This window comes from Octopus bimaculoides, chromosome 11 (genome assembly GCF_046866305.1).
Source record: "Octopus bimaculoides isolate indiv1 chromosome 11, ASM4686630v1, whole genome shotgun sequence".
Lineage (NCBI taxonomy): Eukaryota > Metazoa > Mollusca > Cephalopoda > Octopoda > Octopodidae > Octopus > Octopus bimaculoides.
In genome coordinates, this window is record NC_142938.1 from 29,035,225 (window position 1) to 29,061,946 (window position 26,722).

General features: G+C 37.8%; 1 protein-coding gene across 2 annotated transcripts; it reads right to left on the bottom strand.

The window, feature by feature from the left end:
- Window positions 1-7,492: 7,492 nt before the first annotated feature.
- LOC106874254 (2-hydroxyacylsphingosine 1-beta-galactosyltransferase) lies at window positions 7,493-24,842 on the bottom strand. Of its 2 annotated transcripts, none has more exons than XM_014921910.3 (2): window positions 23,563-24,842; window positions 7,493-9,113 (listed from the first exon to the last, which is right to left on the bottom strand). In XM_014921910.3, exon 2 carries the CDS (start codon window positions 9,088-9,090, stop codon window positions 7,561-7,563), a length of 1,530 nt encoding a protein of 509 aa, XP_014777396.1. In that variant the 5' UTR covers window positions 9,091-9,113; window positions 23,563-24,842; the 3' UTR covers window positions 7,493-7,560. The 2 variants fall into 2 exon arrangements, with proteins under 2 accessions (XP_014777396.1, XP_014777397.1); XM_014921911.3 differs by having other exon boundaries at window positions 23,639-23,961.
- Between the last annotated feature and the right edge of the window lie 1,880 nt (window positions 24,843-26,722).

The window sequence follows — 26,722 nt, forward strand, 5'->3', positions numbered from 1 at the left end:
CAGCGAGTACTTCAGAAGACACATTCTCACCAAAGGCTGGGAGCTTTTTTTTCTGATCTTAAACTCAAAGAACTTGATGGCATTTAAGAAAGCTGTAATCTCAGAAACACTGTAGTTGGCACCGATGATGACGAGAACGGTATACCTTTTCATTGTCTATGTTACATTCGATAGTTTCATGTTGGGACTGAAAAAAGGGGATATTTATGTTTGGCCCACATATGATCCTTAAAAGTGTTGTTCTGAAATAGCTCACGTACTCTGTATACGTATACACGCGCGCGCGCACACACACACATACATACGTGCATACATATATGTATGTTTTATTTTATATTAAGTTGTCAAGAAAGTTCTTGCGGTTTTTAACCTTTAAATTCAGATGCACATATCTCGGCTCAAAATTATATTAATCGAAATAAACACCATCAGAATCAACACACTTTTCCCAACGCGAAACAAGTTTATTTATGCCAGTAGCGTAAAAATCCTGTGTTCTTGTGGCGATGAAGTCGTTGAAGGCATGTCTGGCATCGTCTAGGCTTTTGAAGTATTTCTCACGCAGGAAGTTGTCGAGATGCTTGAAAAAGTGATAGTCGGTAGGCGAGAGGTCTGGTGAGTATGGCGGATGAGGCAGGGTTTTGTAGCCCAATTCGTTCAACTTCTGCAGAGTCAGTTGTGTGACGTGCGGACGAGCGTTGTCGTGGAGAAGAATTGGTCCTTTTCTATTGACCAATACTGGCTGTTGTAGGAGTTTCTTATGCATTTCATCTATTTGCTGACAGTACTTCTCCGCCGTAATGGTTTCGCCTGGATCCAAAAAGCTGTGATGGATGAGACCGGCTGCAGACCACCAAACAGTCACCATGACCTTCTTTTGGTGCAAATTTGGCTTTGGTAAGTGCCGTGGAGCTTCGTCGGCGTCCAACCACTGAGCTGAGCCGGTTGTCATAAAGAATCCACTTTTCATCGCAAGTCACAATCCGGTTGAGAAACGGGTCGTTCTTGTTGCGTAAAAGAAATCACAGAAACAACCAATTACAGAACTTCAAAAATATTCATGTGGCTGTTGACGAAATGTATCCATCAATTTCACTGTTGTGAACAAGTGTAACAGTAAATTGATGAATTTTGTAAGTCAAAACAAAAACAAAATAGAGACAGAGGGAAAGGAATTTGAGGATTTCATCCTCAAAACCCCCAAGGACAGACTCTTAATTAAAAGGTCGTCAGACGTTTATAAAGCTGTAATAAAAAATTCCCAGGTAGTGTGGGGATTTAAAACAAATTTGTTGATAAAAGGCTGTTGGAAGGACGTTTTAAAAAATTTTCGTTTGTAGAGAGGCCCGGAACTTCCGGGCTTCTCGAAAATCAAGGTCGTCTAGCATCCATTTTCGAGGACTACGAGGTATTCTCATCTTGTGGTCTATCAGGAGCGGGTAGCGGTGTAACAGTGCTACTCCGGAAATCCTTGGATTTTCAAGTACGAGCTATCTTCTTGGACTCGAGTGGTAGGGTGGTGGTCCTGGACATGAATGGCAGCGAAGGTGGCGCCTTTAGACTGGTGGCGGATCATGCTCCAACAGAGGTTGGAAGGCTAGATTTCTTTGGGCGTCTAGAAATATTCTTGGTAATGTCTCGCACTTTAGTACTAGTCGGGGACTGGAATAGTATTTTGGAAGCACGGAAAGACTGTGTGGGTTTAGTACATGGTAGAAGGTGTGTAAAAGCCTCGAAAACCTGCTCAGGACTTTCCAGCTTTCTGACAAGTGGTGGATCGCTCTGAAGGGAGCGATTAGAGTAGAATCGATAGCGCTTGGCAAAGATTTAGCCATAGAAAGAAATAGAGGGAGAACTAGTTAGCAAACTAGAAGAAACTATTAGTAAAAGCATCACGACCGATGTGTTAACGGCAAGAATGGCCCTTGACCATTTCTTTGAGGTGAAACACCAAGGGTGCATTGTCAGAGCTAAGGCTCGTGCACTAAAAATGGATTTCCCTGATGTACCAGTGTGGCAATGGAGCAACCACAGAGGGTCATCCAGATTGTATTTAGATAGAGTATTTGTTAGGTCAGAGGATAGGGATAGCATAAGTTGTCCACAATTTAAATTGGTCAGCTACACAGATCACAAATTTGTGATATGCTCGGTCGATTTAGATAGGACCCGGTTACTGGAAGTTGAATGCGTCCTTATTGACTCGCAAAGACTACAGGGACCGGATTAGTGAACTAAGTTAAGTGGCAGTTGACGGAGGCTATCGTCAAAAACCGGTGGTGGATCGCTCTGAAGGGAGCGATTAGAGTAGAATCGATAGCGCTTGGCAAAGATTTAGCCATAGAAAGAAATAGAGGGAGAACTAGTTAGCAAACTAGAAGAGACTATTAGTAAAAGCATCACGACCGATGTGTTAACGGCAAGAATGGCCCTTGACCATTTCTTTGAGGTGAAACACCAAGGGTGCATTGTCAGAGCTAAGGCTCGTGCACTAAAACACGAAGGAATTAAAGCCGTCCGATGGGCACGAACAGTAGAGGCGCGACGTGGAAACAAAACCACGATCAAGTCTTTGACGCATCGGGACGGACACATGCCTCTCAGTCCCGAGGAGATGCGTGCGGCTTTCCAGCAGCACTTTGCGCGGATGTTTGGGGAGGGTGATGGGTCGACGACGATAGTGAACTTTACTTCGTACCTAGCAGGACTACTCGGTGACGGACACGAGATTCTGCAAAAAGTCGATTACAGCCTCTGAAATAAGGGAGGCAATGAGCGATTGCACAAGTCGCCCAGTTGGGTCAATTTTTGTGTGACTTTCATCAACTATTTTATTTTCATCTTCCTTGATATTTATAGCTGGTTCAGAAAGTATTTCATTTTGCTTATCAGTTACATTGACTCTTTCTATCGTTTCATCAGACCTCAGTTGGTTTGTGATTATTTCTTCAGTAGTATCTTCTTTAGCTGCAAATTCGTTCATTTTATCCCTTACTGATTGCTTAATCTGGTCAATCTCTAATTCAGTTAGTAATTTCTTTTTTGTAATGTTTCTTCTGACGTTGGCAAGCTTGTTACTGTCTATGTAAGTTCTTACTCCAAGGTGCTTCTCAATCCAGTTTAAGTAGGTTTGTTCAGTATTGGACTTATTTGTGGGGAAATAAATGGTACGATAGAAGGCCTTAAGAACTTCTTTATTATCTTCCCTGACCATTTTTCATTCCTCTTCTTTTAATTATTTGGTGATGGCCATCTGTTGGAATATTCCGGTTGTGGGGTACTTCCAACTCCTATGCTTTGGGAAGATTTGAACAAGTAATTTTTTGCCTCCAGTCTGGTTCTTCACTGGGGTGCACGGCCTTTGTTGACCCGGGTGACAGCCGATTCAGTGTGCATTTTGCTTTGAAGTCATTGAGACGCAAAGAGCTTGGACATTGACATTAGGGGATAGATCTGTTTGTTTAGCATTAACTTTTTGAGACAACACCACCTTTGAGTACTTTTAACGAAAACGCTTCTCGTAACATAACTTCATAAGGCAAACAGAACGGTATTCGCCTTTATTTTTTTGTTGATTATTATTATTATTAAGGCAGCAAGCGAGCAGAATTGTTAGTATGCTGGACGAAATGCTTAGCTGTATTTTGCCCGTCGCTACATTCTGAATTCAAATTCCGCCGAGGACGACTTTACCTTTCATCTTTTCGGGGTCGCCAAATTAAGTACCAGTTACGTACTGGGGTCGATCTAATCGACTGGCCCCCATCATCCCCCCAATTTCAGGCCTTGTCCCCAGAGTAGAAAGGATTAAAGGTGGCAAGCTGGCAGAATCATTTGCACACTGTACGAAATGCTTAATGGTATTTTGCTCGTCGTTACGTTCTGAGTTTAAATTCTGCCAAAGTTGACTTTACCTTTCATCCTTTCGAGGTCGATAAATTAAGTGCTATTGAAACACTGGGGTCGATGTAATCGACTAGTTCCCTCTCTTGAAATTTCAGGCCTTGTGCCTATAGTAGAAAGGATTGTTATTATTATTATTATCATCATTATAATTATTATTAAGGTGGTGAAGTAGCAGAAATGTTAGCATGCCGGGCGAAATGCTTAGTAGCATTTCGTCCGTCTTTACATTTTGAGTTGAAATTCTGCTGAGGTCGACTTTGCCTTTCATTCTTCTGGGGTCAATAAAATAAGTACTAGTTGAACAATGTAATCGACTAACCCGCTCCCTCAAAATTGCTTGCCTTGTACCAAAATCTGAAACCATTATAATTACACGCACACACATGTGCATGTGTGTGAGGGCATATGGGCTAGTGATTAAGATGTTGTACTCACAATTGCAAGATTGTGATTTCAATTCCTAGATCAGGTGGTGCATTGTGTTCTTGAGCGAAACACTTCATCTCACGTTGCTCTGCGATCACTTTGAGTTCTGATGTGTGGTACACTGAGCACCTGTTCAGACAATATCGATCTGATGGAGAGAGCGAGCTAATGTGTGGCACAAACACTTGATCACTATAAACAAATCATTTGTGCAGGTCATTCAGAAAAAGCTGAATGCTCGGCATGTAAAAAGCACCCACTACACTCTCAGAGTGGTTGGCGTTAGGAAGGGCATCCAGCTGTAGAAACTCTGCCAGATCAGATTGGAGTCTGGTGTAGCCATCTGGTTAGCCAGTCCCCAGTCAAATCGTCCAACCCATGCTAGCATGGAAAGTGGACGTTAAATGAAAAAAAAAGATGAAAAATTAACAGCAAATTAATCATTTTCACTTACAGCTGTTTCAATTAATACTCAGTAAATATTAAGTAGATATTAAATTTAAATTTATCCTGAGCATAATATCTTCAGATGGAAAAAAATATACCCTTGGATGCTTTATCTGTATTTATGGATTCATTATAGTAGATTGATTCAGTCTGTAGTGCTAATGACTTGACAATTTGCAACATTCACTTCAGGAAATCAATCAGCCACCCGGTCACCTATTAATCTGGTAAATACACAAGCCAGATAGACTTCATCCTCCCCTGTGATATTAAGACTTCCCTTGGTGAAGAATGTATTACCCAACATAGATAAGTAACTTCAAAATAAGAACTAGATAGACTCAGAGACACAAAATAGTTTTAAGAAGGAAGATATAGAAGCTCAGAGATCCATTGAATAGTCAGAAATTAAGAAAAGTTCCAGTTGACAAAAGGAGATAGAAACTTAAAGGACAACTGAGAGTTGATAAACTTCCAGGGCTGTACACCAAATTCAATGGTTGGAGCCAGGTCCCTGCCAGATTGATGGTAACATGGTGGTTGCACAGTGAAGAAGACAAGAATAACAATGAAGAGATAGTCTTGGAAAAATTTGGCAACAGAGAACTATAATAAGAAGCTAGCTGACTGGGGTAAATTTTGATACTTTCCACCCACACGATTTTCACTAACAAAAGGAAACTCAGATTTTTTGCATGGAATCAAGTATCCTGACCTCGTAATGTGTCATAACCCCCTTATTTTTGTTTAGAAAGAAAGATGGGGTGGGAAACTGGACACTCCCCTATCCCAGAATCATTGGAAATTTTTTCTTTTTCCATTGAATGAATTATGGTGACCAAATGTGCTACAAAACACCTTTTTTGGTCTGGAAAACAGGGTGTGAAACCCTTGGAAATTTCACCCCCCCTCCATTTTCAAATATTTGTTGTTGCTTCTTTCTTTACCCATATTTTTAGATAACATTTTGCAGAAATACATCTTTGAGAGAGTGTGGATTACATTAGATTGAAAATTCAAACAAGTTGAAAAGAATAGGTGAAAATGCTGAGGTTATAGAAGTTAGTGGTAACGAAGTCTAAGGAGAGATAAAGAACGATACAAAATTCATCTAAAAAACACATTAATGTTTGTGTGAAACAAGTAAAAGTACAATATTAAAACAAAATATCTTTTTCATACCTCTTAAAATCACTGGAGGCACATTAGGAGGTCATCGTAATTCATTCAACGAAAAAATAATTTCCAATGATTCCAGGATGGGGGGAAGTCTGGTTTCCCACACTCTTTCTTTTTTCCGAACAAAAATAAGGGGTTTGTTGCACATTATTAGGTCAGGGTGTTTGATTCCATGCAAAAAATCTGAGTTTTTTTTTCTCAGTGAAAATTGTGTGGTGTACTTTCCAATAGGGATGGGGTGAAATTTCTGGGGGTTCCACCCCACTCTGTTTCTGGACCAAAAAAAATGGGTTTTGTGGTATATCAGGAGGTTACCGCAATTCATTCAACAGGGGAAAAAAAAATTCTAATGATTCCGGGATGGGGTCTGGTTCCCCCCTATATTTCCAAACAAAAATAAGGGGTTTGCGGCACATTAGGAGGTCAGGGTAGTTGATTCCATGCAAAAAATCGGAGTTGTTTTTTTCTTAATGAAAATATCAAAATTTACCATCACTGGTATTGAGACGTAAAAAATCAGAATTTTGCCAGTGTTCTACAGCATGAGATATTCCAGATTGCAAGGTCATAGGATTCAAATGAAATGAGACATAACAGAGAAGTATGTATAAGATAATAGCATACTTGCTCTTCTGACATTTAAAAGAAAGAGATAGAGAAATGTTATGTAGGTTGTTCAATGAAGAGAACATCTTCCTAGAGTAAGATCTAACAGAGGGATCAGCCATCCATCTTAATTGTATGATGGCTAAAGCAATTAAAGATATAAAGATAGGGATGGTATATATAGTCAAGTAGGTAGTGCAGGAAGCTGTCAGATTCAAGGACAGATGACAACATCATTATCATTGTCAACTATTACAAAGTCAAAGATGATGCACTAGACCAGGGGTCGGTGAATAGGAGTAAATTACCTTAAGTGGGGTAAAAATTAAAATTTTGGGGGTTAATGAAGATTCATTAGACATAAGTAAAATTATATAAAGAAACATGTTCCTTGTTATGACAGAAATTGTTCTTCTGGCATGAGGAAGCAGTCAAAAAGTTGCTGCCTTTTGCAACAACTTACCTTTGCGAACAAGAATTTTCCACTCTAATGAACATAAAAGCAAAGCAGAGTAATTGATTGAACCCTGAAGACTGTATCCAAATTGCTTTGGCATCAAAATGCCCCAATTTTGATGTAATTGTAACAAAAATGAAACCACATCATTTCTCCAAAACCTGAAGTGAAAAAGTTTCTAGAAAAATCCTTTTGTTTCATAATGAGGATATTAATTTATTTTATATTTTTCATATTTATAATAGTATTCTCCATATAAATAGATTCAATAAACCCTTTGAATTCAAATAATCTATGATTTCCTTTCAAATCAGGGGGGGGGGGGGTAAAGTTAGCATAAATAAATATATTTTGGGGTAACTGGTTAAAAAATTCCCTGACACAAGACAAAAGAGGGAATCTAAACCAACAGTGCTATTGTTCACCATATCAGATATAAAATTCTCAAAAAATAAATAAATAGATAAATAAGACAAAGAAGATTTTTTTACTGCTTTATTTATAAAATATTTATAATTGTAAGATTATTTTTGTTTATTTTAATCCATTTTCTTCTTTTTTACACAACAACATCGATAACATTTTCGAATGACAAATTTTACCAAACACAGTGAGACAATAAATACAGCCAGAAACACAGCATATATATCTAGCATGAGAAATTGGTAAAGTGGCATAGTTTGACAGGATGATCTTAAGTAGTCTCCACCATATTTAATAACATGGTCTATATAGCGTGCACCTCTTGCAGCAGGACTCTCAGGACGAGAACGGAATATTTCACTTGCTTTTTTAATCTTGTTTTTATATTTGGGATTTACAATCAGTTCATTAATGGTTGAAACAAGCTCATCTTTAGTGTAATTAAACATATCCATAGAGATTCCATATCCCTTTACTTGTATTCGACGTCCATTGTGAAACTGATCTGCAAAGACTGGAAAACCAAGCATAGGCACTCCATGGTAGAGAGCCTCAAACTGTCCATTATTACCACAATGTGTAATAAAGAGTTTTGTTTTTGGATGACCCAAAAGATCATTTTGTGGTAGCCATTTTGTTAAGAAGATGTTTGATGCTATGGACTTTGGAGCTGGATGTTTCCAAATGACATCATATTTTATTTCTTTAAAAGCAATCTCCATCTTCTCTAAATGTCCTTCTGGGAAGGTGTCCAGAAAACTGCCAAATGAAACAACAATGATTCCATGATTAGATTTTTCTACAAACTTATGTAGGTCCCCTTTCAATGGTGCTGCTGGTCGTGTTGCTGGGCCACCAATATGTTTAACATTAGGAAGTGAAGGTGATGCAAATTCTAATAATACATCAGACTCATGAAGATATAAAGCAGCCTGATTCATCAACTTTTCAAAACTTATTTCAGGTTTCTCTGGAGCGTAAGCTTTAACACTTTTAGCAGGATTTCCCAATAGTGGGAGAAAATATGAAGGCACTGTCAAGATATGGTTTACCAATCTTTCATAGAAATTCATTTGGTCTGTATAAAGTGTCAGCATGTTGGGAAAAACAGATGCATGCCATGGTATTCGAGTAACTGCCTGATGTTCTGCGCTTATTCCTTGGAATACATATGGAATAGATAGCTTGTATGGTATAATGGTCAGACAGTTACTCATAAAAACATAATCTACAACAGCAATTGTAGCATTGACTGCTTTTAGCGACTGAAACCATTCCTGGTCCAGTAAAAAGCTGTCACAAATATCATGGATTTCTTGTGACATCATTTTCCAAGTTATATTAGAATTCTTTAAAAATTGTTGGGTTGATAATTTCTCAAAGTAGGCAATTCTTGGATTATTTTTCATGGGTATAATTTTTATCCCTTCAAAGGACTTGAAACGCTCAGCAAGTTTCTCTGTCATGGGGTAGTAACATGTATGAGAATATTTGCTCAATTCTTTAGCGACATAACTCATACCTTGTGCATGACTAAACAGTGGCCATGACAAAAACAAGATGTTGTCAGCTTCAGCAATTTTATTTGCAGTTATGAGAAACAGCCATACTATGCTGCTAGACATTTTCCACCACAACGCAGCCATTCAGGAAGAAAATCTTCAAATACCTGAAAATAAAAAGAAATTATTATCATTATTATTATTATTATTATTATTATTATTATAATTATTGAGTGAGAGAGCAGTGCACGCCATCAAAGTGACGTATACTCATTATGACTACTCGTCTGATACGGGTACACCAGACACATGCATTACAACCATATGTACACAACATGGTAATCTCATATCAAGATTAACAATGCATGATCTTGCAGGTGGGGGCCTAGTCAGAATTTTCCTCAGGCCAATTAGCCCATCCTCCTCAAAAGGTCGCTGAATAAAGGTTGTTTAAGGATATTGAATGAAACACCCATGTTTCCAGAGGTGAATTACTCAAATCCCAAAGAATTCCTCTCAACACATGACCACGATGCTCCCCAACCTCTTCTGTTTGTGATCAGAGATGCACATATCGTCAGCCATTAAGGGACATGCTCAACTCGGTAAGGTCAAACAACTGACAAGCAAATCTGTGGTACTGAGCAGAATATTTGCTGTAGTCATCTTTTACACCAAGACGAAATAATATACAAGATAACACTTCCAATCAGTTAAGATCAGAAGCCATGGGAACCACTGCCTGGTACTGCATCAGGGTATTTATCCTTATTATTATTATCATTATTATTGAGTGAGAGAGCAGTGCATGCCATCAAAGTGACACTGGGGTAAAATATACGAAGCCCAGTATAGCCATCATGATTACCCATCTGATAAGGGTACACCAGACACATGCATTACAACCATATGTGCGTGACATGGTGATTTCATATCAATGTAAACAGCGCATGACCTTGCTGGTGGGACCCAGTTAGAATTTTCTTCAGGTTGATTAACCCATCCCGCTCAAAAGGTCCCTGAATAAGGGTTAAGGATGTTGAATGAAACACCCATGTTTCCAAAGGTGAATTATCCAAGCCCCAAAGAATTCATCTCAACACATGATGCTCCCCCCACTACTTCTGCTTGTGATCAGAGATGCACTTATTGTCAGCCACTATGGGACATGCACAACTGGTTAAAGTCAAGCAAGTGACAAGCACATCTGTAGTATTGAGCAGAATATTTGCTGTAGCCCATTTATTTATTACCTCTGCCTTAGCAAAAGCGGAGGTATTGTTTTCAGTAGTGTTTGTTTGTCTGTGGACAAGATATCTCAAGAACCACAGGATGGATTTGGATGAAACTTTCAGGGAAGTTTGTCTTCATGATTGGCATAAACTGATTAGATTTTGGATCAATCTGGTACAGGACAAGGATTCTGGATTATTTGTTATATTTACTTTACATGATTACAATCTTACATTAACTTTCAAGTCTTTCTCAATTATCTCCCTTTACGCTGTAACTATTTTGAATGGTGAGTTTAACTTTGGCTTGTATTAGATAAGGATAAACTATTTATTACTGTTACTAAATTTTCTACAGCCACTTTCGCATTCCCTGACTACCATTGGGATTGATCAGGTACTGCCATTTTTTTTTTACTTAATTTTTGAGAGCAATCAGGTTCAGTTTTAGTATTCTCGTTTGTGAGAGCAGTCGAGTTTATTTCAGATATTCTCATTTTAAAAATCATCTCCAGCTAATCGCTGAGAGGGCATTAGTGTTGCCTTGGTGGAGGTTTGCGCTCTCTGAGTTCTCTTCTTCTTATTATTATTCATGTGTAGAATTGACACTTGAATCATCACTGATAAGTTTTATCCAATTTTGCTTGTCTTTTACTGCTTTTGGCTGCTGAAATTGAAATTATTGTTTGGTATCCAAGTATCTTCTGAAAGAGTTTCACCTCGTTTCAATCATGGAACAGATGGAAAACCTGTTCCAAAAACTTTCTCAGTCATATTTTTCAATCTATCCCTTTTCACAGCATGTCCAGCACTTGTTTAAAGAAAACATTGGGTGTAGGAGAAAATGTATCTGCTTTCTCGTGTTTAATTGACCCAAGGCATAGTAGTCAAGCAAGTGTATTGGTTGCAAAGAAACTACAGACAATAACACCATCACCAACTCCAACACCACCACCACTACCATCACCATCAACATGAACAACAAGATTGCCAATAGCCAAAACAAGACCACTAACACCAGCATGACCCGTGACAACTCCAACAACAACAATAATGACATTAGCAAGAACAACATCAACAACAATAACAGTAGTAACAAAACCAGCAGCAACAACAATAACAATAATATTATAACCATTAGCAGCAGTATAGGCATCAACAAAAGTGTTGACTGCTACAACAGCATCTTCAGTAATGATATTTACAAAAACAGATCTTAAAAAAGAAAATCAGAGAGGTGTCAGTTAGTTTTAGCAAGGAGATTGCTTTAGAAAACAACAGAATTGAAAATAAATTAGTTAGTAACTTAGAAGAGGCACATAAAAGTGGGATTGCAAATGACATGCTAGTGGTGAGAATGGCACTTGGCTATTTCTTTGACATAAATCATGAAGGCTGTATTGTCTGAGCTAGGGTGTGTGCCTTGAAACATGAAGGCTCAAAAGCTGTTGGTTGGGCTCGAGTAATGGAAGCACAGCATGGAAACAAATTTAGGATTTGCTCTGTGACAAACTGCAGTGGCCATGTGCATTTTCATTCCAAACAGATGAGTGAGGTGTTTTGGCAGCATTTCGCTGACTTCTTTTTGAAGAGTGGCATTCTTGACACAGTAGGCTTTGAGGCTTACCTTGAGGGTATGCTGCGCCTATCGGACAAGGATATCGAGTGCTGTGAGAAGCCAATTTCAGTGGAGGAAGATGTACTGGGCCACTGTGTGGGGCGCAAATCACCAAGGGTGAATGGTCTGCCTTATGAACTATATGCCCACATGTCTGAATTGTTTGCTCTCATTTTGGCTGCTGTCTATTACTCCTGGTAACAGACAGGAAGCATTCCCAGCTGTGGGAGCCAGGTGATGCTGCTGAGAAAGGATCCAAACAAAGAGAATGTGATTGAAACCTTCAGGCCCATAACTCTACTCAACACTGAGTTAAAAATTTTAGCTAAGTTGCTTACCAAGAGGCTGGCACTTGTTGCTGGTGGCATAGTTGGGGATGCACAAATCTGTGTGATCCCTGGTAGATCTATCCACAACAATCTCCACCTCATGTGATACAGCATAGAATGAGTTAGGAATAGATTGGGTTTTGAAGGGGCACCAGTCAATTTGGACCAGTCCAAGCTTTTGACAGGGTGTATCAACTCAAGAACACTCATAACCAGGACAAGTCAGCAGGGCAACAACTAGGCTCTTGGAGAGGCAAGTTGACTAATAGCGATTTCTGTCACCGGACAGAGGGTCCAGTGAAAGTGCTCAGAGTCTGGTTTGGACCAGATCTCCAGGTAGATAGGAACTGGAAAGAGGTCATGACTAGGGTGGCCAAGCTCACCCAAAAATGGGCAGAAAAGAAGCTGTCTCTCAAAGGCTAGGCAGAAGCAGCGAATGCATATATTACCTCAGTAGTGTACTACCAACCACCTAGCTGTCATACCTTGTTCTAAGAAAACTCAGACCAGATTGGAGCCTTGCTTTACTGGTTCTAGCGGAAGGGTCAGGTTTCACTGGTCAGAAAATCTATCTGCTGTCAACATCTGCCCTGTAGTGGTCTTTGGATGCCATTCTTGATGATGTGGTGCCGCTGTCAACCACCTTTTGATAAACACATGCCTTGGGGATGGTATACCTACAGAAATATCTGAATCACTGCGATGATGTAGATGTTGATGATGAAGATAAGGGTGAACTGGTGTAGGTGTCTTTTGTGCGACATGCCTTTCTGCAGTTCATCTCATTGACAGAGCTGCAGTCATTGGTCAAATATAGACAAAAATTTGGGCGTTTGACATATAGAATGTTGCCAGGTGCTCACTGCATTGTACCAGCTGCCCAAATGTATTAGTGGGAAAACAACCTAAGATTTCTATTGGGGGCTTGTTGAGGGTATGAGTGATGATGGCCTTGGATTGAATCTAGGCACTGATGAGAACAGGTTGAGTAGTCTCTTCTACAAGACCTTTGGGTTGAAGATCATGGACAATTTCCAAAAATCTTTGGCATGGTAGTGCTAGAGGTGCATTGCCCACTTGAGACAAGCTCTTCAGGCATGGAAGTGCCATCAGCCGAAACTGCCTGAGATACTTGTAGGAGGATGAAACTGTCCTGCATGCAATAATTCAGTGTCTGTACATTAGAGAGTTGTGGGATTGTGTAGAGCAGTTGTTGTCATGTGTAAGATGAATTTAGCTGTCTGCCGAGTGTAATAGTGAAGCTCAACACACCACCTTCCCTTAGGAGAGAAGCAAGGCAGACCTTTCTCTGCTTAGCAGCTGTGGCAAAAAAGGCTGAGTGGTGGACCTGTCTGAAAGGTTTGAAGACAGACACATTCCTATCTGGTCAAACCCTCTTCAATTTCTTTAAATATCATTTGAAGAGGAAGGTGAAAGTACCAGTTGAGTACTGGGGTTGATGTAATTGACTAGGCCCATCTCCCAAAATTCCAGGCCTTGTACCTATAATAGAAAAAATATTATTATTATTATTATTATTAAGGTGGTGACCTGGCAGAATTGTTAGCACATCATGCAAAATGCTTAGCAGCATTTCTTCCAGCTCTTTATGCTCTGAGTCCAAATTCCACTGAAGTCGACTTCGCTTTTCTTTCATCCTTTCAGTATTGATAAAATAAAGTAGTAGTTGAGTAGTGGAGTTGATGTAGTTGACTAACCCCTTCCTGTTAAAATAGCTAGTTTTGTACCAAAATTAGAAACAATTATTTTCATTGTTGTTGTTGCTTTGTTTTATATGAAGTGTTCCATGTCTCACCCAGAAATCAGCCTCAAGAGACAACAAGTTAGACATCTTGTTGCAGGGGTTATTTATGACTAGCAATGATACATTTCAGGAAAAGAAGACTAAATATAGAGAATTGTGACTCCATTAAAATTTCATTATGCTGTCTGTGATTTTAAAAGATTCAAATATTCTCAGGTTGACAGTGTTTTTCCTTGTTTCTGCTTCTTCTAACTATTTTAGGGGAGTGGATTGGCAGAATTATTAGAGTGTTGGAAAACACATCCTGCAGTATTTGTTCTGGCTTTTTACATTTAAAGTTCAAATCCTGCTGATGTCAACTTTACCTTTTATCCTTTCTGGATCAGTAATAGTAAATATTGTTAGACAAGTGCTAGAATTGATTTTTTAATAATAATAACAACAACAACAACAACAGATGCCCTTCCTAGTGCCAATCACTTTGCATAGAGATACAGATTAGGGAAGGTCATCTTGAGATCACAAATTAGGTCAAAAGTTAAGTGTTACATACAAAGTGAAGATAGAAGTTTTTGATCTGTGGAGAAAGTAAGTCTTGAGCTTAACCTTAGAATTGCCCAGAAAGATAGGTTGGAAGTTAGCGACAGATTCAATACTAAGAAAGTATTTAGTTAGCATTAATGATGTGTAGGGACACAATATTTTGTTATGCAACCATGATATACTATAAAGTATATTAAAAGTGTTTAATATACAGGGTTATTCAAAAAGAATGAACCAATATCATTATGCAATATTTTAATAAGGAAAAGCAATAGAAAACTCCAGCTAAGTCACAAGTATTTACTCACAATCAACTTTTATTTCCTGTCTTACAAGTGTTCAATGTGGCCACCACTTGCAGCACGGGCATCATCAATGCGATAAGAGAATTCCTCCCAGATGCGTATCTGCTTGGCCTGCAAGATCCTCAGACCGCACCATGTGTGATTTTTTCTTGTGGGGGTATGTAAAAGATCATGTTTATGTTCCACCACTACCCACTAACCTCAATGCCCTAAAACATCGAATAACAATAGTGATCAACTCAGTGGATCGTGATATGCTGATACGCATCTGGGAGGAATTCTCTTATTGCATTGATGTTGTCCATGCTGCAGGTGGTGGCCACATTGAACACTTGTAAGACAGGAAATAAAAGTTGATTGTGAGTAAATACTTGTGACTTAGCTGGAGTTTTCTATTGCTTTTCCTTATTAAAATATTGTGTAATGAAATTAGTTCATTCTTTTTGAATAACCCTGTACTTTGTAGTATATTATAGCTGCATAACAAAATATGGTGTCCCTACATGCAAGACAATATACAAAACATAATAATGGTTTCAAGTTTTGAGACAAGGCCAACAATGTCGGTGGGTGGGGGGGATAAATTGATTACATCAACCCTAGCACTGAACTGGTACTTATCTTATAAACCCTAAAAGGGTAAAAGGAAAGTCAACCGTGGCAGAATTTGAATTCAAGAATGTAAAGACAGATGAAATGCCACTAAGCATTTTACCCAGCATACCAATGATTCTGCTAGCTCACCACCTTAATAATCATAATCATAATTATGATTATTAATAATAATCCCATCTAGTGTAGGCATAATGTCTGGAAGTTTTGAGGAGGAGGATAGTCAATTATATTCAACTGGTACTTGTCTTATTGACTCTGAAAGGATGAAAGGCAAAACTGACCGTGGCTAGCATTTTGTTTGGTGTGCTAATAATTCTGCCATCTCGCTGCCTTTTTAATAATAGTAATCATCCTTTCTACTATAAGCACAAAGCCTGAAATTCTGGGGGAGGGGACTAGTCAATCACATAGACCTCAGTACTCAACTGGTACTTATCAATCCCTAGAGAATTTGACTTTATACTGCTACACATTTTGTCTGGTGTGGTAATGATTCTGCCTGTTTGCCACAATAATAATAATAATAATAATAATAACAATAATAATAACAATAATAATAATAATAATAATAATAATAATAATAATAATAATAATAATAATCTTTTCTACTATAAGCACAAGGCCCAAAGTTTTGGGGGAGGGGACCCTAGTGTTTCACTGGTACTTATTCTTATCTGTAAGTATGAAATCATGGAAAACTACACAGACTTTGAAAGTGAGAATGAATCTTTGAAAGCAGGGATGTAAGAATTTCATGCGGCATTATCCAGGGTAACTCTCTATCACTACTCCTCTTTTGTTTAACCTTAATACTTTTTTCCATATTGCTTGATGAAACACAATGTGGATATAAAATTTTTGATCATTATCCTTGTGTAGGAGCACAACTCCTATCCCATACTTGCTGGCATCTGTAGCTAGTATTATCTCCAACTTTGGGTTGAAATGTGTAAGATACAAGTCTGAAGTTAACACATCTTTTAACTCATTAAATGCTTTCTGGCATTTCTGTCCAAACCCATTTGGCATTTTTTTAAAGTAATTCATTAAGTGGGATATACACTTGGTAATAATTTACCAAGCCTATACACTTGCTAATAATTTGGTATATGCACTTGGTAATAATTTATCAAGCCTAGGAATGCTTGTAGCATTGTCAAGTTTGTCGGGGGTGGTATATTTTGTATTGCTGTTGCCCTTGATGGGGTCTGGTCTGTGCCTACTTTCGTCGATTATTTGACCTAGGTTTTTTTCCCATCAAAAATTCGCATTTTTCTTCTGTCAGTTTTAGCCCATATTCACTTATTCTCTCGAATACTTTCTATATGTGTTCGATATGTTGCACCTGAGTCTCGCTCTTTATCAAAATGTCATCAAGGTATGCTATGGCAAAGCCACAGTCACTTAGCATCACATTCATTATTTGTTGGAATATGGTGGGTGCCACTTTTACAAGTTGTTTGAACTTGTACAATCCACAGTGCATGTTGATTGTTAGTAGATGTGTGCAATCTTCCTCTAACTGAATTTGAAGGTACGCCTCTGTGAGGTCTAACTTTGAGAAAATTTTCCCTCTGTTCAGTTTAGCAAATACTTCTTCTGAGCTTGGTAGTGGGTAATTGTGTGTGGGTAAACAGTCGTTTAATCTGGTTGAGAAGACTGCACACACTCTTAGCTTTTTTTTTTTTTTACATAGACCACCAGTGCTGCCCAGTCTGCATGGTCAATCTTTTCAATTATATTCAGGTTTCCAACCTTTCTAATTCTTTGTTGATCTGGTCTACCACCACAAACACCACGTTCTATTTGGGCCTGAAAATAAGTGTTCAATTTTCTTTGATAGCAATCCTTGCTTTTGTTTTTGTGCAACAGTCTAAACCTTTCAAAAAAACTTTTGGGAAAGTTTCTTTCAGTTTTTGTCTCAGTTCATCAACCTCAGTCAATTGTTTGCCTACTCCATTTACATTATTGCACAAAGCACTTATGGGTGTATCCCATAAATCAAATTTCTCCATACATTCAGTGCTAAATAAATTCATAGATATTTTCAACATATAAACATCCACTTCTTTGGTTCAACCTTTGAACATTATATTACAAATGTGTTTGCCTGTGAAATATAATTTTCTTCTTGTAACACAATATGCTATTTTGTTTGAACTACATAATTTTGGTTTACCCATTTGTTCCCATCTTTTCTCATTTATGATTGTGATGTCACTTCCCGTGTCTAATTACATTCTGACACTAGTGGTTTCAATTTTCATATTCATGAATTTTCTGTTTGTTGTAGTTACAGTTTTTCCTGCTGATAAACTATTTATTTTATCTTGTTTGTTCCATCTTCCTATCATTCTAGTCTTGCAGTGTGATTTTATATGTCATGTAAACCTGCAGTAAAAACACTTTGCTTTTTTTATATGGATAATCTTTTTTCAGGTGCATTCTACTACATGCTATACATGGATTTACATCCCAATATTTTTGCACTGGTCTTATGTGAAAACACCCTTTCTGTTGAATTTCTTCTGTGTCATACCTTAATTCTAATATCATGTCACACTCTTCTGACAGTTTCTGCAATGTCAAATCCTGGTTCATTTCCAGTTTCGCTAGAATTTTCATTTGGATTTCTGCATCCTCTTTATCTGTCTATCCCTGTGTCAAAATCAAACACTTGAAAGAATCTGGAGTTAGCATATCCAGCCTAAATCTTTCATATTCTTTGTTGATTCTGCCTGTGTAAGTAATGAAGTCTTCATCTTCACTCTTTTCTATATTTAAACATTTCCATCTCGTATTAAATAGCGAGCTCTTTCACTAAACATTTTGCACAAAATATCAAATGTGTCGGTGAAATTTATGTTGAACACATTTTTTGGCAATGTAAAGTTACTATACTTCTCATGCTCTGCAGTCGCTAGTTTTCTTAAAACTAGACGAGTTTTCATTTCGTCCGTCCAATCCTGACATTCTTTTTCAAAAATTTGTTGAAATTTTTGAAAGTAAGCCTCAAGTGTTACTTCTTCTTTGGGGTCATATTTGAATTTGCTTATGGAATTTGTTACATGGTCAGGCGAAAATGTATTCTCTAGTTTGGTTATCAACTTCATTTGCTACTTTCCTTGTTGTTGTTGTTCTTGCAACTCAACTATCCTAGCTTCCATATTTTACGATTTTTATGAGTTTGCACAAGATTTTTGTTTCTTTTTTTTGTCGAATTATTTAATTTTCCACACGAATTAGTTTAAACTCTTTATGTGAATGTTTTGCTTTTCCCTCCGTGTAAACTTGTTTTTCCTCGTTGCCACTGTTGTAAAGTGGGTTCCTCCCACTGGTGTGATTGTGTGACTGACGTTATACCATAGTTGCAGTTTTGCTCTAGTAGCCACAATAGTTACTAGTGATTGGATACTGTTGTATCTCTTCGTACCTGAATAATAATACACTAACTTCTTCTGTCTTACTGTCACTGATAGTTCCACAAGACATCGACTAGAACTGTTGACTCAACTCTTCGACTCTCAACCCTCTCTTGATGACTGGCTACTGGTCTATTTATAATAATTGCCTCCTACCACTTTTTACCACAGGAGGGGTATACAGTTTCACTATACAACATTCACCATGTATGTGAGCATAGACCTCTAACTGTTTCTGTTTCCATACAACCCTTTTCAATCTTTCTCCCTAGTAGTCACAGAGATGAAATTAACTATCATACAGAATGGAGATCTAAACAAGCTGTGTACACACAAACAACTTGATGAAGTTGTATATTTTATATATTGTAATGACTAATATTATAATCATCAACTTAATGAAGATGATTGTGTGCTTACAGCTATGCTACACAGGAGTGAAACATGAGCTGTGACAGCCGAGGACATGCATAGGCTTGAAAGAAATGAAGCCAATATGCTTCAATGGATGTGCAATGTCAGTGTGCATGTTCGACAGAGTGTAAGCATCTTGAGAGAAAAGTTGGGCATAAGAGGCATCAGATGTGGTGTGCAAGAGAGATAACTATGCTGGTATGGTCATGTGATGTGTATGGACGAGGACAGCTGTGTAAAGAAGTGCTGATCACTAACTGTAGAGGAAACCTGTAGTAGAGATAGACCCAAGAAGATATGGGACAACGTGATGAAGCATGATCTTTGAACTTCAGGCCTCATAGAGGCAATGACTGGTGACTGAGAGCTTTGGTGATACGCTGTGCTTGAGAAGACCCGCCAAGCCAAGCGAAATCATAGCTGTGGCCAATGTTGGTGTCATGTAACTGGCACCTTTTGAGAATTGAGCCTCATGGAGGCAAAGTGGCTGATGCCGGTGGCATGTGAAAATCACCTTTTGAGTGTTGGGCTTCACGGAGGTAATAACGAATGACTGAGACCTTTGGCATTATGTCATGCTTGAGAAGAAGACCCATCAAGCCAAGTAAAATTGCAGTTGTGGCATATACTGGTGTCATGCAAATGACACCTGTGCTGGTGGCACATAAAAGCACCCATTACACTTTTGGAGTGGTTGGCATTAGGAAGGGCATCCAGCTGTAGAAACCATGCCAAATCAGACTGGAGTCTGGTACAGCCTTCCAGCTTGCCAGCCCTGGTCAAACCGTCCAGCCCATGCCAGCATAGACAATGGTTGTTAAATGATGATGATGATGATGATTAATATATGACAATATTAACAATGAAGCAAATATTGTTTTTCAGTTATTTCACCTATTCATCTTCCCATCAAACTTTGTTGTCAGAAGAGTATAAGGGTGGGCTGAAAAGTTCATAGGCCATCTATAAAGGAGTGATGCTAGAGCTGTGACATCTTGCATACATTAATTTCAACTCTTCTGATTAATAACTGCATTGTTTCTTTCTGGGTAAATTGACATCTGACTGTTCAAAGAAAACTTCAAAAGTAACTAGAAATAACTTCTCTTGAAAATTGGCAAAATTTAACATTATGGTATTAACAAGTACCTACAGAAAAAAAGGGTTTAGCCCCCAAGGATATTCATGCTGACATGATTGCTGCATAAGTGGGTGATGCTTCAGTTTCATCAACAGTGCAAAAGTGGGCAGCTGAATTTAGGAGGGGAATGAAGAGTCTTGAAGATGACCCAAGATCTGGACATCCTGCAACTGATACCACTAAGGAAAACATTGTCCACCACATGGTGATGGATAACAGATGATTTGCAATAAATCACATAGCCAATATTGTCAGCATATCCCACGAACGAGTTGAGAATATTCTGCACTATGAATTTGACATGACAAAGGTTTCTGCTAGATGGGTGCCAAGTTTTATGACACCTGATCAGAATTGCACCAGGCTGATCACATCACAAGAAAATCTGACATTGTTTGAGGCAGATCCAGCTGGCTTCCTTGAACATTTCTTAAGCTAAGATGAATGGTGGGTTCTTCAGTTTGAACCAGAGACAAAGAGACAAGCCATGCCTCCTCACCTGCTCCAAAAAAAAAGGCATCTGCAGGTAAGGTGGTGGCCTCAGTTTTTGGGGATGTAAAAGGCATCATGTTTATTGATTATCTTTGAAAAGGCTACACCATCAGCAATGGAGACTGTCATGCCAACTTGCTGAAGAAATTATGAAAGGCCATCATGACCAAATATCCAGGGAAACTAACGAGAGGGGTCTTGTTTCATCAAGACAATGCTTCAGCACACAAATCCTTGGTTTAAATGGCTGTTGTTCATGACTGTGACTTTGAACTGATGGTTGAACACCATCCCTATTCTCCTGACTTGACCCCATTTGACTATCATCTGTTCCCTAACATGAAAAAAGACTTGGTTGGGAATCAGTATTGCAGTGACAATGATGTTGTGTCTGCTATGATGACTTTTTTTTTTTAGCAACAGGGCAAAAGCTTCTTCACTAATGCACTCCAAGCACTGCAACACTGATGGGAGACGTATGTGGACTTCAAGGGGGGACTATGTTGAAAAATAAACGTCATTAGATCATATTCCATGAGAGTATCTTGGTCAGCCTATGAACTTTTCAGCTGACCCTTGTACTTTGCAGATCTGATTTCAAGTTGTTTTGTCATTAAGAACAGTGAGTATTTCAGTGGCAAGTAAATTCTCCTGCCACAGAAACACTCGATGTTTTCCATTCCTTTAAACATGGTTTGCTATTGCAAAATATTTTGTCAAAGTCTTACACAAGTTGAAGTTTGAAAAATAGATTGGAATTTTGAAAAAAATATCAATAAAGCAAGAATTTCAGTTGCTTTAATTGAAGTATAATGGGACCAAAAGGGCTCTTGCTACCACTTCTATCCATAAAACAAATGGCTGCAGCACCTTTTCTAACTAAAATGGTATATTTCTATCCGTTTTGTCAGTATATTTTCTAAATATTTCTTTCCTTGGCAAAGGGGATCATCATTCTCTAGCCTGTGAGTTGAAATACCTCAATGGAAAAAAAATTGTTCAAACTCAACATCACAGAAAACATACTGCCGAAACCAGGAAAGTCTTGTTTTTCCCTAAAACTTATTTAATTCCCATGCTAAACAGAAAAGTTTCTACAGGATGGTAAACATCTCTTTAAAATGTAAATCACAAATCTATCTATCAGAAGTGTTCCAAAATGTGGAATACAATAAAATGACAAAAGAAAAAAAATTTTTTTTAATTGTGGCAGATATTACAAAGGGGAAGTTAATGGGGAGTGTGTGTTTGTGTGGGAAGAGTTGAGATTAAGTCAAGTCATCATCATCATCACCATCGAGTATATATTTTATTTATTTCGATATTTTATTATATAGACATCTTTTGTTTAACAACATAAACATTAAAATTACCACAAAAATAATTATGAGTCATGAAGAAAGTTCTCTAACTTATCACTTGACCTGTTGGAAATAGCAGTGAAATCTCACTCAAATTACACTGAACAGCAGGCATATCAAACACACAGCTCTTCCAAACAAAAATGCGGCCCTCAGGTGGTGGAGTTTCGGATCAGGACGTCTGCATAAATTGGAATTTTTCCGTTTTGACGGAGATTTTTCCAATATTTTTTTCTTTGAAATGATGTGGAGCATCTTTCTATGAAAAAATTTTTGGATAATTAATGATTTTCTTCACCGAAAAGGCTTCTCCCATTGTTTTTAAGTGTGTAGCACAAGAAAAAAACAAAACAAAAAAAACATTGGCTAAAATCGGTCCGGAGGCGGGGGAGGGTGAAATGGAAAGAAAAAAAAAATCACGAATTCTCAAAAATTTTTCCCCCATAAAAAATGCCCCTCTCCCATCATTCGCTGAAGTTTCAATACAGTATACAAATACAGAAAAATTAGAAAAACCTCCGGCAAAGTGGAGAAAGTCCAACATATGTGGGCGTCCTGATCCGAAACTCCGCCTTTTATTATAGAGACAACTTGTTTGGACAACTTTTAAATATAAGCATTATATCATTACAAAAGATAACTGAATCAACAAGTAAAGTTCTATAACGTTGGAAATAGCACAAACACAAATGCGGCCCGCGGGTGGCGTAGCTAGGTTTGAAAATGAGGAAATAAAAAAAAATCTTAATAATAAAAACAGAATTATTGATGAACATATATAAGGTTTTAGAAGATTTTTAGGCGGAGGTAACGAATACGTACACAACCCGTTTTCAGCGTAACAAAAACCCTAACCCTAAACACCGGGTGTGCGTATTCTGTACTTTCGCCGATTTTTACTCAGAAATAAAGAATTGTTGTAAACTAGTATTTAAAAATATGCGACCCCTATGAGAACATGTATGTGAGAGGTGCGGCCCATAGAGACTCTGCAGTCTGACATGCCTCCCGTACAGTAATGAGTGTAGAGGTAAATAGCAGATAGGAGTTGTCATAGATGATAATGATCGAAAGAAAGAATGAGGTAGCGATAGCCAACAGAGATATCTTTGATTACAGGTCAGCTGGCCTTGAAATGACCTGGAGTTAAACAACCAGCTAAACATTTAAAACACTATCTTTGCTTCAATTAATTTTTAAAGTATTGAAGAATTTAATAAAATAATTTTGTCGTTATCAAGCTGGTATTTGAAATAAACTAACATGATATTTTGATGGAAGTTTTCAATACAAATCACTTAAAAAAGTTTGTAAAATATGAACAAGGATGAGGCATGAATCAAAAAGGTTGAATGGTTAAAAAAAATATATATACGTACAGTAGAAAGAGGGAGGACGTAAAAGAGGACTGTTCTGGCAAGTTTTAACTCGAGAATGAAATGCAGTGATAAATACCTCAGCTTTATAAACGTTTTCTTTGTATTAGATGTTAGCAATTGTTGATATATATGAGGTCGCGAAGGGAGGTAACATTGCTATGCAATACAGCACACTATGTGTATACACCTCCTCACTCACGTGTGTTTACGTTTGGGAGTTTTTGTAAACACACATTCATATATTTATATTAGTCTGAAATAGATATTTACTTGAGTGCATTCCAATTATCCACATTATAAAATGAAGGAGGAAAGTGTTGTATACAGTGCTCAGGAGCCCTATAACTATAAAGAAAAGGCCATCAGGTGTACAGTTGCAATATTAAAACAAGTCTCTCTAAGAAAAATGAATCTAGGTTATAAACATGCATGAACCTTTATTTTTAGAGCTTCAGCCAGCCATAGTTGCTCATGCATCTGTGCATGTATTTGTTGGCCTGGGTATGACTGTTTGTGAGGAAGATTAGCAGTTGCTCATACATGCAAATATCGCCCCTCCACACTACCGATTTGGGCCAATCCAGTTCGGAACCTGTGCCTTCTCAGGTGCTGCTGACAGAACATTTAGAACTGAAATATAAACTGCAAGATATTCAGTTTCACCAATCTGTCATGGATTGGTACATTTTATCGATCCTTCCCCACATCAGGACGAAAGGCAAAGTAAACCTCGGCGAGATTTGAACTCAGAACATCAAGAGTCGGAACTAATATTTAATTTCTACACTAGGCACAAAGCCAGAAATTTTTGGGGAGGGAGCCAGTCGATTAGATTGACTCCAATACGCAACTGGTACTTAATTTATCGACTTCGAAAGGATGAAAGGCATAGTCGAGCTCGGCAGAATTTGAACTTAGAACATAAAGACAGACGAAATACTGCTAAGCATTTCGCCCGGCGTGCTAACGTTTCTGACAGCTCACCGCCTTCGTCAGAACTAATATTGCGAAATTTTCTACCCAACACTGTGATAGTTCTTATGTATAAACATTTAGTACCAAAATGTGTGGGTGTGTACGAGTTTGCTTATGTGTATAAATAGGGTATGCGTATGAAGGTGGGGATGTGTATGCATATGTGAGCGTATATATGTGCATTGTAGATGTGTATGTGAGTTTGTAAGTGTGTATGAGTGTGCGTCTGTATAATTAATCGCCTTCTGGGTTATTGGAAAGGTTAAACAAGATAATGTTTGTTTTACATCCGGTGTTATTTGTTATGGTTTGCCCAATCTAGTTTAGCTTGTTGTTCAAATCTCTACTTGATAGGGTTCTATTGTTGTCAGAATCAAAATTTTAAAAATATTTCTCTCTTCAATGATACAACAATTATCAGGTGTATTTTTCACCGAAATTTATGTGTATCTCCGTTTGATACTAATAGCATGAACTTCCCTGCTCTGCACAAATATTATACCTCCGACAAAAATCCTGTTATGGTCAGCTATATGGCTAACATAGGATTATAAATCTGCAGCAACAACTCGAAATCTATAAACACCAGACACACAAATAAACCTGAATACAATCGTAGTGACACGATAAGGGGCCATTTAAAAAAAAAAAAATTTCTATGAAAATAATATACAGGTTAGATGTAGAATTGGCACAGTATACAGAAAAATGTACATCTATTTAATCAAGAACACCTTTAATGCATACTTCGCACAGCACACTCATTCGTTTATATCAGTGGTTCTCAACCATTTTTTTTGTTTACCTATGGATCCCTTTGATTGTTATTTTACTCGGTGGACCCTCATAACCATTGAATAATAATAAAAACATCCTGTTATATTTTCATAATTAAATATTATTAAAAATTATAGTTAAAAAATTGTTAAAATATTGTGTATTGTAGAATTTATAGTAGATAAATTTTGATAACAAAATCTTATCTAGACCACCAACGGCCATATCGACCCAGGTTGAGAATTACTGGTTAACATGGTGGTATTACACATTTTCCAAAAATAAGTATACAAAGAATCGTTACACCGCTCAGTACAAAACGTACACTTTTGAAGCCTAATTCACAAAGAATACTCATTCGTTTAGATGCAGAAATAAGTACATATAAAAGCGATGTACCATTCAATAAAAATGTACATATATGTAACTTAAAATATCATAAAACTGTGTTTCGCACTGTACACTCATTCATTTAAAACCAGAAACAAATATATAGAGAATTGAAACGCCGTACAGTAGAAATGTACATCAGTTTCACTAACAATAGTTATAACGGTTGGTAAATGAGGAAAATGGATATATAACTTGAGATGAAATGAACTGTTAAGCAACGATTTATTCTCCGTTATAAGATACAATGATTGCCATACATGAATTAACATAATATAACAGGTTACAACAAGGATGTGCGAGAAACTTCGTGGTTAGGTTGGACTGTTGATCTGTAGACATAGTTGACGTATTGTTTGGTAGTGTGTAGAGGCAGCCGTTGGTCTACTGGTCATGTGGTCTTCATACAGCAACGATGTGTCTGGTGTTGATGAAAGCGGAGACTGGCTGGTGTCAGATACATCGTTGCCGGAGACGAGTTGCGTGTGGTCAGTGGCGTGAGCCAAAGACCTAGAGCAGTTGAGAATTACCGTTCTTATAGAGATCAGTAGGCTTCCAGGAGCTGGTGATTAATTTCCCCGTGTAAGGAAAAATGAACTGTTTCGCAAACGCGTTTGGACAGCTAGTTGCAGAGTATGTTCATGTAATATGTTACAAGCCTTTTCTTTCAAACCATTCTTATATGTTAACGCATTACATCCAGTAATAAATATGTTATGACTTATTATGAACGTCTCACAAGTTCTTATTTTTCTTGTCGTTTTACGTACAAGATGGTGACCCCTCTTAATTCGCATGCAATTATAAGATTGCAGGTTGTCACATACTGACATCACTACAAATCAAAACAAAAACATCTCGCACATAATGACAGTGTAAATCACTTCTGCTACAGTCATTCCCTTACCAGAATATTTGTCATAGACAAAAGTGCGACACGCCAAAAGAGATCGGTAACAGATGAGAGAATTTGCCAAGGTACAGAGAAATGTATAAACAGTTGAAAAGAATTGAAAAA

What these genes read in the sequence shown, in the direction of transcription:
- LOC106874254 (XM_014921910.3), bottom strand. Translation starts at nt 9,090, where the DNA reads ATGGCTGCGTTGTGGTGGAAAATGTCTAGCAGCATAGTATGGCTGTTT.